This window comes from Pinus tabuliformis, chromosome 2_1, assembly GCF_031772625.1.
Source record: "Pinus tabuliformis cultivar Carrire ecotype Pingquan chromosome 2_1, CPIR1, whole genome shotgun sequence".
NCBI lineage: Eukaryota > Viridiplantae > Streptophyta > Pinopsida > Pinales > Pinaceae > Pinus > Pinus tabuliformis.
This window is the reverse complement of record NC_142299.1, coordinates 916623954-916639199: the sequence shown is the minus strand read 5'-3', so window position 1 is coordinate 916639199 and position 15246 is coordinate 916623954. Positions and strand designations below refer to the sequence as shown.

At 39.0% G+C, this 15246-nt stretch overlaps 1 protein-coding gene across 1 annotated transcript in view; it reads left to right on the top strand.

Annotated features, from left to right (window-relative positions):
• LOC149203633 (hexosyltransferase GAUT11-like) overlaps positions 1–14756 on the top strand; it is a 54677-nt gene extending 39921 nt beyond the window's left edge. Inside the window, exon 2 of the mRNA XM_089403513.1 lies at positions 13235–14756. Coding sequence (XP_089259639.1) covers positions 13235–14686 — 1452 coding nt within the window. The 3' untranslated portion in view covers positions 14687–14756. The remainder of the gene's footprint in view (positions 1–13234) is intronic.
• Positions 14757–15246: the final 490 nt, after the last annotated feature.

Sequence of the window (15246 nt, the reverse complement as noted above, 5' to 3'; positions counted from 1 at the left end):
GGAGTCACGATTTACCATTCAGGACATGATTCACTGTTATGTGTGATGTAGCACTAGAAATGATATTAAACATCTTATATATTAGTTCTTTTTTCATATTTATGTGTCAATGTATTTATTTTATGTTGTAGATGGTTTAGATATTAAAAAAATTGAAAAAAATGAATATTTTTGTATGTTACGATTTTTTCCGATTTTTTCCCTGCACCGAAATTATCCCGATAACGATTAGTGCAACATTGGACCTAACAAATAGGGATGACTCTATAACCCACCTTGTTGAGACTTACATTGATGAGTTGGAATCCCTCCTTCATGAGCATATCTAGGGCTATAATGATTGCCTTCTTCATAAAGTTTTCATCTCCATTCTATTTTTTGTTGATGATGTGATCCTCTTGGGCTCATCCCATGAGGACGTGTAGAGGATGCATTGGCCTTTTTCTGTGACCTTTGGTAGTTGATAGCTAGCTTAGATAAAACCAAGGTTACGATCTTCAATGCATCAAAGAAGGTCCTCTTAGACCATCATTTCTTCTTTAGAGGGTGTTGACGGTGCTGGATACCGCTAACATATAAGGGATCTCCCCGATATAAGGTCCCAACTAAGCCTTACACCATTTGGTGTAGGAGTCCCATCTAGAATACGACCCAACTGTCGTTTACTTAAAGATATGCCTTGGCTTTAGTTCTCAGCACAAGAGAGAAGCGCAACTGTCCTTTTGAATGAGCAAGCTAGTATGCCTTGTGTATGTTCGATTGCTGATGTATCTAGGTTCTACTGCGGGAGGGAAATGAAGTGAGCCTCTCAAGAGAGAAGTAATAGTACTACCCTAATGGAGACGCACGTGAGAGAGAAAGGATCATCTAACATTAAGCCAAATAGTTTGTCCTTTTGAATGAGCAAGCTAGTATGCCTTGTGTATGTTTGATTGCCGATGTATCTAGGTTCTACTGCGGGAGGGAAATGAAGTGAGAGAGAAAGGTTCGTCTAACATCAAGCGAAATAGTTCACAAGGATGCGACAATCATTATAAGCATAACAACACATTTCCAACAAGGAGCATTGAAGTAACCGAAATAGTTCAACTAATCCAGTACTTAATGAAAACAAACATGAACCATAAACATTCAAAGAATAGTCTTAGAAACATTCATAATCCATGCGTGAAAATGTGTTGGCCTGAAAAGGCTTCAATATTAAGAAAAAGTCCCAAGATACATAAATGCAATGAACACCACTAGCTCCAATAGTGGAGCATTAGAGCCACTACTTGCTCCCCAAAAGTACCAACTTTGTCTCTCTAATGCCTTATGGGAGAAGCCAAGGTTAAAAGTCCTTTACATGAGGAATGAGGATCTATTTATAACTTGAGGAATGACCTTTCACATCCTCATGACTCTTGACTTTCCAACTTCTAGTGACCTTTGGACTTCTACAACCTTTGGAATTCCAAATGACTTTTGGAATTACATATGACTTTTGGTATTACATGTCCTTTGGACTTCCATGACTCTTTAGTTCATACATGACTCTTGGTCTTCCACTTATTTGTCTTTACAATGATTACAATAATACATCATGACTTCCACATCATCGTGTGATGAGAACGTGACATGTCACTATCTTTGATGACTAGGACTAATAGTGACTGATGACATGGACTTTTTCCAGTGGTGACATGGCTGCCACTTGTATCTTCATTCTTAAAGCAACTTCGATTGTTGATGTCTCTACCCTCCAAAGGGTCTTTGATCAAATGGAGTCTTCGGGGTGCTTTGATCATCAAGATTAAAGTGTGTTCTTTGTTCTTTCCATGCTTCCTTTGTTAGTTCTCTTTGTCCGATCTTCTTTGTGCGTGCTTGCCATGCTGTTTCTGGTATACCTGCATCTGCATTCACTCATGGAAAACAACCATCGTCTTGAAAATCTCCTATTCTACCACATTTTATGCATATTTTTGTTCATGCCTTTCAATGTGCTTGAGAGGGACAAAAGGGGCTTTTGGGCGCATGGGCGCACTTTGAAAGGTTGAAGGGGAAAGTCGTCGTGGCTTCAACGTACGCTCAAGAGAGGGAGACAATCAAGGCAAGGTGCATGACGCATGTCTGAAGGATTAAGGGGAAGGCTTTGGGCTTCCCAAGTGCGCTGTGCGCTTAAGGGAGAGAAAGAGGGCACAAGGCGCACTCGTGAAGGCTGAGGCTTTGTGCCTTCGGAGGGGACATCCCTTTGGGTCGAAGGAGTTCTCTCAAGGAGGGCGCATTCCTTTGGGTCGAAGGAGTGCTCTCAAGTAGGGCGCATTCCTTTAGGTCGAAGGAGTGCACTCAATGGAAACCAATGACGGTGCATGGCGCAAGTCCGAAGGTTGAAAGGTGAGGCTTCGTGCCTTCGGAGTGCACTCATACGCTCAAGAGACCAAAGAGGGTGCATGGCGCAAGTGCGAAGGCTGAAGGATGAAGCTTCGTGCCTTTGAAGTGCGCTCATGTGCTCAAAGGGTCAAGAGGGCGCATTGCGCATTGTGGAAGAATGAAGGGTGGAGCTTAAGGCCTTCGGGGTGCGCTCAAGGAGGACGCATTCCTTCGGGTCGAAGGAGTGCTGTTAAAATTGGCAACTAGGGCCTAACTTCATACGGGTCACCTTATTCATGGCTGATTATATTTTTCTTGGATTCCTCTCGTCGAGAGGTGTAGGATTGATCTAAAGATAATCCGATTCCGATAAGTATTTATGGAGATATGAATTTATTTATATTATGGATTACTTGTCAAGTCGGCCAGCAACTTATGTAGGCTTAGAAGCCCAACAGTTGCATCTATTCAACCCCAACGTTTTGCATATAAATACAAGGAGTATTTTCCTCATTTGCACACTTCACTCTCATCACATCTCTCTCTCTCCTGCACAGAAAAGAGTCTCTTCTCTCTCCTGCGCAGAGAGGACTCTTCTCTCACACGTGTGAAAGGAAGGACGCAGAATTTAGGGCTGCAATTGCAGATTGGAAGTTTGATCGGCGTTGACCATCATTCTCTCTCTGGATTGTGCAGTAGGTGAACTTGACTCTCCTTTGAATGCCGCATTTTTTGGTGAAGGAATCAAGGCAATTCGACGGTTGGTTTGCAAGATATTGACTGCCCTAGTTTAGGGCTGATCTAGGGTTTGCTGCTACTGATGTAAATCAGATTTTTGTACTATTTATCTCTGCTGAATTATTAAAGATAAAAGAAGATTTGATCAAAGGGTTTCCCCATATTGGGGTTTGTCCCTGGCTAGCCGCCACATCTTGTGTCTCTTGTCTTGGCTTGTTTTCTGTCGATCGTTTAATGTTCTATTTGCACTTTACTTTATGTACATGTGATTGCTAATCTATGGATAATAATAAGAAAGAAAAGTAAACTGCTCTAAGCATAGAACATATGATAACTTAACAAGTGCACTCAAGGAGGGCACATTCCTTCAGGTTAAAGGAGTGCGCTTAAGGAGGGCACATTCCTTCGGGTCGAAGGAGTGCACTCAAAGGAAGGCTTGGTTTTTGAAGGGTGCAGTTCGGAACAAGGAAGGGAAAGATGGATTAAGGAGTGCGTTTTGTGCTCTTGGAGGGCTGATGGTGCACTTCTGAACAATGAAGGATCTCCCATCAAGGCTTCGGCGTGTGCTTGTGTGCCTTTGGCCTTAATGGGCTCTCTTTGCAACCAAAATTTGTCTAAGTCTGGGTGATAAGGCAAAAGGTGAATAGGGTGAGTTTAGACATAGAACCAAGCACGACACACACTAATTCATCGAGAAAACTTAGTCAAGGATTAAAACACCACTTTTTACACGTTCCCCAAGTACCACGAGTCAAATGTGTGCGGTTGCGACCCAAAAGTGTCATTTTACAACAACAAAGATGATATGACCATGAAATGCACCTAAAGATGTTCTAATCAATGCAACAACATTTGAGACCACTCAATAACACCTGAAACACATAGAATAACATGAGAGGGCATTTGATGATCAAGGCGACACATTAGATATGACAGTGATAGTAGGCTCCAAAATTCGAATATAGTGCAATTTTTGGAGGGTGTTGTAGCAACGACAACAGAGGGGTAGATATTGAGATCCTTGAGCATATATGTACTTGGGGGTATAGTTTTCAAGACTTGATTTTAGTTTTAGATATGCTCTTCAACCCTAGGTCAACAAAGGCTACAAGTCCTTAGCTTTGTTTGAGAGCGTGTTTTTGGCACCACTTCAAGGACATATTGTCCAAGATGTTTATTATGGACACCATTATTGAACCCATAGTTCTATATAGTTAAGAGGTTAGGGGCCATTGTTTACTAAAGTTTCACAAGGCCATTATTGAAAGCAGTCAGACCAGTGTTGTAGGAATTGTCCCCTTGCATAATGAACCTTGGAACCACACACTATGCGAAATCATGGTTGAAGCATCCCCAGATTTGCACTTCCAAAAAATGGAACTGTGCTTTGGGCTCTATTTGCATGGTTCTTGCAAATTCAGATCCACCATGTGTCAAACCATTCTCCCATGTGCCGATCTATGCTCTTGTCATGCTTCTTGGGCTTTCCCAGGTGCTCCTTGAATGCTCCCTATACGCTTCCTAGATGCTTCTTAATGGTAATGTTAAATTCTTAAAGTAGAAGGATGAAAATGAAAGATAAAGGAGAATTTTATTTTACTTTAAGAAATGTCACTTTTATTTAAATTTTTAACATTAGCGTTAATTGACTCAGGATGCTTGAGAGTGGTTCTGATCTCATTGAATTTCATATGGAGAAAGTAGAATTTTAGATCCCACTCAAATGTCAACAGACTTAACAGTTTTTAGGATTTCAAGATGAATGGAGTTGCAACATTTCATTAGATTCTATCACGTATGAGGGTATGTGATTGACATTTAATCAGAAGCACCAAGCCATATATGTACCCCAGTGTTGGTGGTGTTGATTGTTGAACTCCTTTGTCATGGCCTTAGCAAAATTGTACCTTTCACTCAAACCAAAATCATTGCTTGAGCAAGTTAAGCTTTTTCTACCATATTTTAAGGCTTGTATTATGTAGTTTGATCAAAATTGGGCAGTGTTGATTGATGTCCCTAGAGAATAGAGGTGGAAGCAAAGGCTAGAAAAGTGGAGAAGAATGAAGGGTGATACTAGTGATGAGGATCTCGATATAAGTCATGGTGGAACATGCATGGTGGTGCTACCACACAACTACAACATTTGGCAACATGGGTGCTTTCACAATTGGTGGCTACTTTTTCTACAGAGAGGTGTTTAACAACTAGCTCAATTTATTGTTTTGGACTTGTTGCCTCAAAAACTAGTAGGCTTGTGAGAGGATTCAGAAGGAAAAGTCCAAACCCTATTGCAATAGTGAGGTAGATTGCCACTGTCACCTTAGCAATCTCCCTCCTGCTCTTTAGTGGAATTGCACCACAAGGGAGGTTTCTTAGTGATCACCTAAGAGGATACTCTATGTTATAAGTCTTAAGGTGATAAAAGCATACACTAGGTTGAGATACTCAATGATCGACAATGGCTTAAGACTCTAATAAAGGATAACATATCATACACCTAGACTAGCAAAGGCACATATGGCCTAGGGTTTATTGATATGTAGCAATAAAGGAGTTCCTAGGCATATATGAGTCAAAGAAAGGGTTTACTAAAGTAGGATCAACAAAGGAATAAAGTAAATGCTCAAATTAAGCCTCAAGTTGAAGCCCTAGTTAGGGTTAGGGTTTCTAGGGCACAAAAATACTTAGAGAGGGATGATGTTAGCCCTCCTAGGGGAAGTTTCACCATGCAAAAGGCTAGACTTTGAGTTAAAGGGACCACCAAGGAAAAACTCAGGTTTTATTACATCCATGTCCATCCACAAAAGTCTTAAATGAATTCGGCCCTACCTAAATGCCCTAGTGTGTTGCTTTAAAAGGCTTAGAAAATAGAAGAAAGGAAAAATATTAAGGTTTTCAAAGTTTTTGATCAACACAAAGGTTACCAATGCCTAATCCTACTTGGGTGGTGGAGTCTTTAGGGAAACTTCAAGAGATAATGGACAAATGCTTGGAGTATATAAATCCGTGAGGGGAGAAATTAAATAGGGGAAGGTCACTAGGAGGTCTCCTATGGATTTCAAGGAAGAAACATTCAACATGCAAAAATTATCCAAGATTTTCCATAAACAATTTGCATTTAGACATGGAACATAGAAAAACCCTAGCAATAATTAATTACATGTAAAACAATGAAAAATCTGCAATAAACTTACAATTATTTCATGAAAAAGCCTTCTTTCAATTCCAAAAAGACATCTCCAAGACATAAGCCAATCTCTAATAGCAAGAGCATCATAAAAATTACATCTCAACAAGTAGTGAGTTTAACAAAGTCTAAGTTGAGCTCTAGAGAAGAGGCGAAAAAGTTAATTCTTTTATACCAGATTTGATTTATTTTATTGAAACAACTATATTGAAAGCCCGAAAAATATTTATCTCAATTAAATTCTTAAATTATCAATAAAACAAACACATTGGTATATTAACTTAGAAAAGTAAATTGCACTGGAAAATATCATGAGAAATTAGACATATATGATATAACAATAGAAAATTCACCCAATAACAATCTTCCTTCACTTTATTAAACTCTAGAAAATTTTGGGTTAGATCCACAAAGAAAATACACAGAGATTTTCGGTTGTATGAGAACTTGTAACTCGACCCCCAAGGAAATTGGTCTCCTAAAATGCAACTTGTCAACTAGAAATCAGTCCCAAGAAATTCTTCGCTTCCTCTGGAGCTGCTCAACCTCCTCACCCTACTCATGGCCTTCTCAAATTTGTTGTACGACTTGCACATCTGTGCAACTTAACCTCTCTAGATAATTTGACCTCCTCCAAAATTGACCTCTTGATTGTTGTACTTAGCCTCTCCTTTTTCCAACTCAACTTCCTCGAATTTCTTCTTGAAATGCTCTCAACAATACCTTCTTATTCTCCTTAGTCAAATCGAGCCTCACTCTTGAGAAAAGCACTTCCTCAACAAAATGTGTCTTCACCTCTCCTTTAGACTTATTTATAATTTCATTAAGCCAAAATCGCTAACCCTAATCTTCTTAGTGATTAATGGCTAGGATTAAATCCTAAGCCTCACTTGAGATCGATGGTTGAGATTATATCTAAGTCTTAAATAATTTAATTATTTATCTTTAGAACTTTGGCCTAATAGTCCACAATAATTAATTCAATTAATTATTGTACTTTTCCTAAGTTAACTTTAAGAAAAAAATCATAAAATCATTTACTCCACCAAGCAAACACCTAAAGAGGCGATCAAGTATCTTCTAGATGCTAAGACACCAAGCCAATATAGAATACGTTCGAAGGCTAAAAACTTAACACAAAATCCAAATGTGATGATGATAAATAACAAAAGAGTGGTCCTCAATATACATGAGGTCTATTTCTCACAATTATTAGCCTAAAATCCCTATGACAAGTTCAATTTTGAGTATGCATCAAGAAAGTGGGTTACGATCCAATTTCAATAGGTCATAATAACAAAAACATGCCACAAAAGCCCACATGTGTTGGTCAAAACTCTCCTCTAGCATGGCAATCATGCCCTTTCTGGGAAATAAGTGTTATGAATGCATGAAATGGGCAAGATGCATGTCCAATCATCATAATCAACTCCATCCTTGAGGGGAAGCCTTTATGACATGCCTCAAAATGCCTCAAAATACCAAGCAAGAGGAGCTCAACATTTCAACTTTTGGGGGTGCTTTGAAGTGTCAATCATCTCTAGGATCCGTCAAAGTGCCCAATGCTTTGTTCTAGAGGGGTAATCCTGCATTTGCAGGATCATCACTACTCTCCTGAAGTGTGGTACGACCTAGGCATCATGTGTAGTGGAGGCATGGAGTGTGCCCTCAAGGCCTTTACTGCTTTATGAAAGACCATTTGGCTAAACCATCTCAAACTCAAGTGAAGGTTATTAGTCATTAGAGACAATGAACATAGATGCATCATAGTGGGCCATAATTAATTGTTAAGGGCAGAATATGACTTCAAATTGGGATCACCTTCAAATATCTAACTAGACTAAATTGCATAAAAGTGTTCCCTACATTGTTAGGGATGGCTAGATGGTCAACCCTATTAGGTACTTCGAGCCTCTAAGGAGAGGTGACATGTCCCAGGTAAACCCTTCAATTCATAGGTGTTTGTGATAATGTGGCAACAAAGGGGAAATGTTTCACGACAAGGTGCCATGGTCATGGGACTAGTTGATGGAGGTCTATCATCTTGAGTGTATATATGTATGGAGGGAGAAATTGTGGAGGCATGTGTTACCCTTTTCCTTGGCCTGCTTTTTCCATCTCTCTGGTGCACTTTTACTTATTTTTGATAATGCTTTCATAGGGAGCATAACTCAAGTGTCCAAGATTTCCTTTCATGATATAGGATTGATTCATCCCTTAATGATGAGTCAACTTCTCGCTCATTAGTTTTGGGACATGCAAGGGTTCCTTATTATATGATGGAGCATCAAGTGCTCAAGAATCGAGTGATGGCTAATGAGGGGGGTAGAGCTCATGCTAGGCTTTTTCCCACACACTAATTAATGTTTTGACCATCTTTTGCATTTTGAGTTTTCCTTTTCTTTCACTGTGGCCATCTTATGCTTTTACCTTTCTTTTAGCTACATCAACCTCCAGGGAGAAGTTTATGACCCTGATTCAAAGATGAGGATATGAGGGTGGCAATCCAAATGAACCAATGACAACAAACTTGGAGGATGGACATGAAATAAAGGGAATGCTGAAAAGTGTCAAGTATTGAAAAGTTATGGACACGCTACGTCAATCCAAGTTTCCTAGGTAGTGTCTCTCCTGTAACCCTAAGGCCTTAGAGGAGGTCCCACTAGACTAGGGTAAAAAACTAACCCCATTGGTAAAGTGAGAGAACAAGTTTACAATCAAGATCAATGAATAATTCTTATCACCCCTTAATCCATATTAGAATGCCCAAAACATTATGCAAAAGCAATTGATTGCAAAATGGTTAAAATACCTGCAATCCATCTTTGAGAGATTGATATGGAGGAACACTTATATTCTGATGCACCATTTATTATGAGATCAGAGGGAAGTTTCATTGTCTATACTGGGTCTCATAGGCCCTCTCTAGTTTCTCCTGGTATCGGTATCCTGACCAAATTTGCTTGGCTTTATACAAGAGGGAGATACTCAGACTGTATTCCCAAATTTTCTAGCCACCCTCTAGGCTAGTCTCCACAAGGACAATCACTTCCTTTTTTACTATGCTCCTATCTGCTAGGGGTACCAAGAGACCGATTACTAGCTGCTGTGTTTCCAATTTCAGGTCAGTGGGGCCTTGAGGAGCCATCTCTACTTCCGGATAACCCCAATGACATCACCATTCTAGATCAGATACTAGCAGTTAGATGATTTCATCAAGGCCTTAGTGTTGTTTTGCCTCTTCCAGGCAGCAGCGCTATGCACAGTTTTGATCTTCTTCTAGCTCATCCTTTATGTAGTCAAATTTTTGGAGTTTCTTCCATTTGATCTCAGATGTTAGGGGAGCTAGTTCTAATGGATCTTGATACACTGGCACTTTTTGTATTTTGGGTTTAGAATCCATTTTCTTCCAGTGCTATCAGTTTTCTTAGTTCTATCTTCAGGTCATTGCTTAGATCAGTATTTTCCATTTTGAATCTTGCTTTATATAGAAGCTGCTTTTGTTCTCTCACATTTTAAATTTGACACTATCATACTCAATAGTCCAATTGACCTACTTTTGTGTTCATTTGTTGGACATTGATAAATTTATCTAATCTTATTTTAGCATCTTTCAATTACAAAATATCAAAATTAGGAACGATCTCATGTACTCTTCAAAGTATTGGTTTGTGATAGGGGTCAACAAGGTCCCTAGCATTCCATGATATTATCTTCATTGTAAACTTTCAACATGAAATTCCATTGTCTCTCTAAATCTCTTACACTCTCAAGGGAGCCAAAAGCATTTGGAGAGGTCACAATCTACAACTGGGGTAGGAACCAATCATATGGGGTCCCATTCTTTGGTTTCTTGTGAGAATCTTCCACATTAGGATCTGATCAAGAGTTGGAGCATTGGGGTGGAGATACATTAGGATCTGGTCGAGAGTTAGAGCATTGGGGTGGAGATGAAGTCCTATGACCCCACCCCTGCAAGAGTAGGTAGGTTGGGAGGCCCTAATAGGTTATTTGCTCATGACTGGGCTAGCAATTTTCTTAGGAGATAGGTGCCAAGATCGACTCAGCATTTTGGACTTTGGGAACTTTTCCCTTCTTTACAACTTTCACCCAACCTTCATTCTCTACTAGGGGTGATGTTGTGGAGGCCTAACCTTGAACATTCCCGATGGCTTGAGCCTCAACACTTTCAGCCTTGGTCACTAGAGGACCGTCCTTTATTTTTTGGTTTAGGCTTTGGTATGTGCTTAGGAGATTGATGCACTGGACTGGTCGGTGAACAACTTTGCTGGCCCCTCCATATGTAAACAAATTCCTTAAGGCCTTTAGACCAGATGACCGTGAAGGAAACCCTATTCAAATGTTGTGGGTTGAAGAACTCCATAGGCTCATGGCATATGGAATGACCCAAATTGACCAACATAATTGAGTGGCTTTCACTGCTAAGAATGTTTTGTGCCTTTTACAACTAGGGTACTCCAACATGTCCATGGACAGCGAGATGCCACTTCACAACAATGAATTTCTTCCTTGAAAGATATCTAAAAAAAGCCTTTGGTCAGGCTGTGCATGACTGTACAAATCCAGTCATGGGTTTCCCAAGCCTCTTTAAACTAGGGCTTAATCACTGAAGAGGGCAGGATACATGAATGAAATGCACTAACAGGGTTTGCTGTTTCAACTTATCAAAGACAATAACATATTCAAAATCTGCTACTATCAATGGGAAATTCATTGGTTGGAACTTGATTACCTCATGGAGAACCTTTGGGGTGAACTCCTGCGGAACCTTTGGTGTCACCATCGTTGCCTGCATTTCCTCCTTGCTTAGTGGCTTCTTGAGAAATTGTCGAAATGGTGAGGTCAGGTGGTGGGGTAGCCATTATAATTCTCCCCTGCTCACCCTATAACTAATTCCAAAAGCATGATGGCCACACTGCCCCAGACAAGTAAACATGAAGATAGAGCCATTAAATTTGGCCGTAATAACAGTGGGGCACACTCAAAGTTGATGGCGCTGCTAATATATTTTGGGTTATCAATACATTCAACTTTTTATTCTTCTATGCTCATCTCATATAGTGATATTGAAAAAAGAGATTCTGGCATGTATGGTGATGTTTATTAAGCAGTTGTGATAATCAGGGCTGCTTTCAGCATTACCCAAATTTTAATTTGTTTTAGTTTCCGAAGATTCTTATTGCTGACTTTGATCAGATATTTTGTGCTTGCTCAAATTTAGTTTTGATTTCAACTTTTCTCAATATCCAATGAGGGTTTAGAGAAGAGCGAAATAGGAAAATCTAACATTTGAAAAGCTAAAATGAACATAATTATCAGAAATTGAGGAAAATTCCCACTTTAGTAGGGTGCCAACAATGAATACTTTTCAATGTCAGTCATGTTGGTATTGTATTTACTACCACTGGCGTTTTATAAGTCATGCTAATAACATAGTTGTCAACCTGTTAAATATTTTCATTTGAGGGAAAAACATATGATAGCTAAAAACTTACATTGCTCTTTATTGTTTCTATGAATCTTAGTACATGAAAACAGAAAGAAAAGAAATTTAATAGGAAATAATGTACATTTTCCCTCTGAAGTTAGAAAATATGAATTCCATGCTAGAGAATAAATATCTTGGATTAAATAGGAACTACAATTGTCCATAATTCTATGATAGAAACAGATATGGAATATTGCAGATTTTGCAAACATTCACATTGGCTGGAATATATGTAACCAATATCTGCACAGTGCAATGAGTCTGCATTACATAGCTCAAACACGAAACTGAAGTTTATTCTAATCCATCAGATATTTTGGTAGATATGGCAATCCCAGTAGTGAACAAATTAATGTCTCCACAAGAATCGTCACAACAGTGACGAAAAACAATGCTTGACCTCTTTGAGATGACCCTTCTCAAGGTAATATTCTTGCAGGTAATGCATTTATAAGCCAAAGCCAGAGGAGTTTCTATTTGCTGAAGTGTAGCAGTATTGTGAACAATACCAACTAATATAGTTGGCCCTTTGGATGAACAATATTGTGCTACCTCTTTTTTGACACTTTATAGAAATCCTTGGCATATAATAAACGTTATCTGCTGAGAAAACTGAAGACATTTCCTAGTTGATCATGCAATTAGCTACAAGTAACAAACTCGGCTACTGTGACCCACAACACCATATGTCTCAGTCCCCTTAGGTGCACTTTATTATTGAACAAGAAATTCTAAGCAACATTTCTAATTTTCTTAGGAAAAGAGCAATATTGGATGAGAGTTTTGAGAAAAGAAGCAATAGACAGTATCTTAGAAATTTGAGAATGGAAGGAAGTTTTGGGGCCAAGAACATTTTAAAGGGGACCTCCAAACAGCCAAAGATATGTCATCTCAATATGAACTGGCCAATGGCTGCTTCAGAGACAGGAAAACAAGGCTGAGAGTGAAGCACTGGCTAAAAATGCCAAGACTTGTGTCATTTCAAAGGCCTTCTATCCTCAAATGAGGTTGTATATTTTAACACTCTTGGAAAATCCCATTATAGAGTCTCCTTCAGACATGTAATGGGTGTTAATGTTTGATGCAAGAACGAAAACTCGTGACGAGTCAAAACTTAATACACGAGCATTATGTTTTTGATGTTCACTCCACTAAATGTGAAAAAGAACTCCTGAAAATATTAAATGCAGCCATTACTGTGAGGATTTTGTAAAATTTATGATTGAGTTCTGATTACAATATTTAGAATGAAAGGGTCAGAAAGTCCAAATGCTATAAACAGAATTGTGTTTCAAACCATTTTCTTTGTATACCAGAGGAGAAAAATGGAGCAGTGAGGGATAGGTAGATACCTTCTCAAAATAAACTGCTCAATTGTCACTGGATGGATGTTTGCATTTTTAATTATTTTCTAATCAAATTTTAATATGACCTCACAAAAGTTTCTGCAGATGGATGTATTGACAACACAAGGGAAGACAGAAAGCAATATTTTGACAGCAGAAATGGTTAGTGAAGATTCTTTGACAAGACAGTTGGGAGATCAGATCACTTTAGCTAAAGCATATGTTGTAATTGCAAAGGAAAATAACAATTTACAACTTGCATGGGAGTTAAGTTCCCAGATAAGAAGTTGTCTACTATTGCTTTCCAAAGCAGCTAGTAGAGGACATCCAGTCACAAAAGAGGAAGCAGAGCCTATTATTCGAGGGATGTCATCACTGATATATCAGGCCAAAGAGCTCCATTATGACAGTGCAATAATGATCATGAAACTGAAGGCTCATATACAAGCATTGGAGGAACGTGGAAGTGCAGCTACAGTACAGAGCACAACTTTTGGACAACTCGCTGCAGAATCAGTTCCAAAGAGTCTTTACTGTTTAGGAGTAAAGTTGACCAGGGAGTATTCCAAGGATTCTAACATCCAAAAGCTCATAAATGATCAGAAAAATTCTCCAAGATTCACTGATAATAATTTATACCATTTTTGCTTGTTCTCTGATAATATTCTTGCAACATCTGTGGTAGTGAACTCTACCATATGCAATGCTGATCATACAAAGCAGTTTGTGTTCCATATTGTCACGGACGATGTCAATTATAGGGCTATGCAGGCTTGGTTTGCAATGAATGACTATAAAGGGGCAGCTATAGAAGTGCAGCGTGTGGATGACTTTACTTGGTTGAATGCATCATATGTTCCTGTTTTGAAGCAACTGCAAGATGCTGAAACACAAGGCTACTACTTCAAAGGATCACAAGATACAAGCAGTGCACTGAAATTCCATAACCCAAAATACCTCTCAATGTTAAACCATTTAAGGTTCTACATTCCTGAAATATATCCTGCACTGGACAAAGTGGTGTTTCTGGATGATGATGTGGTTGTTCAAAAAGACTTGACACCACTTTTCTCAATAGACTTGCACGGAAATGTGAATGGGGCTGTTGAAACTTGTCTTGAGACATTCCACCGATACCATAAATATCTCAACTTCTCTCACCCTAAGATCCATTCTCACTTTGATCCTGAAGCTTGTGGATGGGCCTTTGGGATGAATGTGTTTGATCTTGTAGCATGGAAGAATGCCAATGTAACTAGCCGATATCATTACTGGCAGGAGCAAAATGTGGATCGAACACTCTGGAAGCTAGGTACATTGCCTCCAGGATTGCTTTCATTCTATGGCCTCACTGAACCACTGGATCGTCGATGGCATGTATTAGGCTTAGGTTATGATCGAAACATTGATGAACAGCTTATTGAGAGTGGGGCAGTTGTACATTTTAATGGTAATATGAAGCCCTGGTTGAAGCTAGCAATGAAAAGGTACAAGGCTATATGGGAAATGTACGTGAATTACTCACACCCATTGCTGCAGCAATGCATAACATATTGATTTTGCTTTGGTTCTTAATTTATTATTTTGCACTTGCTATCTAATTAATTAGAGCTTTGCTTTCAAAGTTCGTCCAGGTCAACCAGTAATACCAGGTTCTTTGGAATTGAAAAAAGAAAATTAGATTTCCAATTAAGAGTCTCTTATAATTAATGTTAGATTTTTACAGGGATGACATATTATAAGGACAACTCTCAAATCTAGGTCATGCAAATTGTTTCTGAGTTTTCTTACATTCTGTGGCCTCATCGAGCAATTGGATTGTGTCGATGGCATGAATTAGGCATAGGTTATAATCCAAACATCGATGATTAGCTTATTGAGAGCTAGGTACATTGCCTCCATATTTGCTTACATTCTATGGATTCTTTGAGCCACTGGATCATGGACGGCATGTATTAGGCTTAGGTAATGATCCAAACATTGATGGCCAGCTTACTGAGAGTGGGCAGGTGTACCTTTTAATGGTAATATGAACCCCTGGTTGAAGTTAACAATATAAAGCTACAAGGCTATGTGGGAAAGGTATGCGGATTATTCACACCGATTGTCATTGCAAT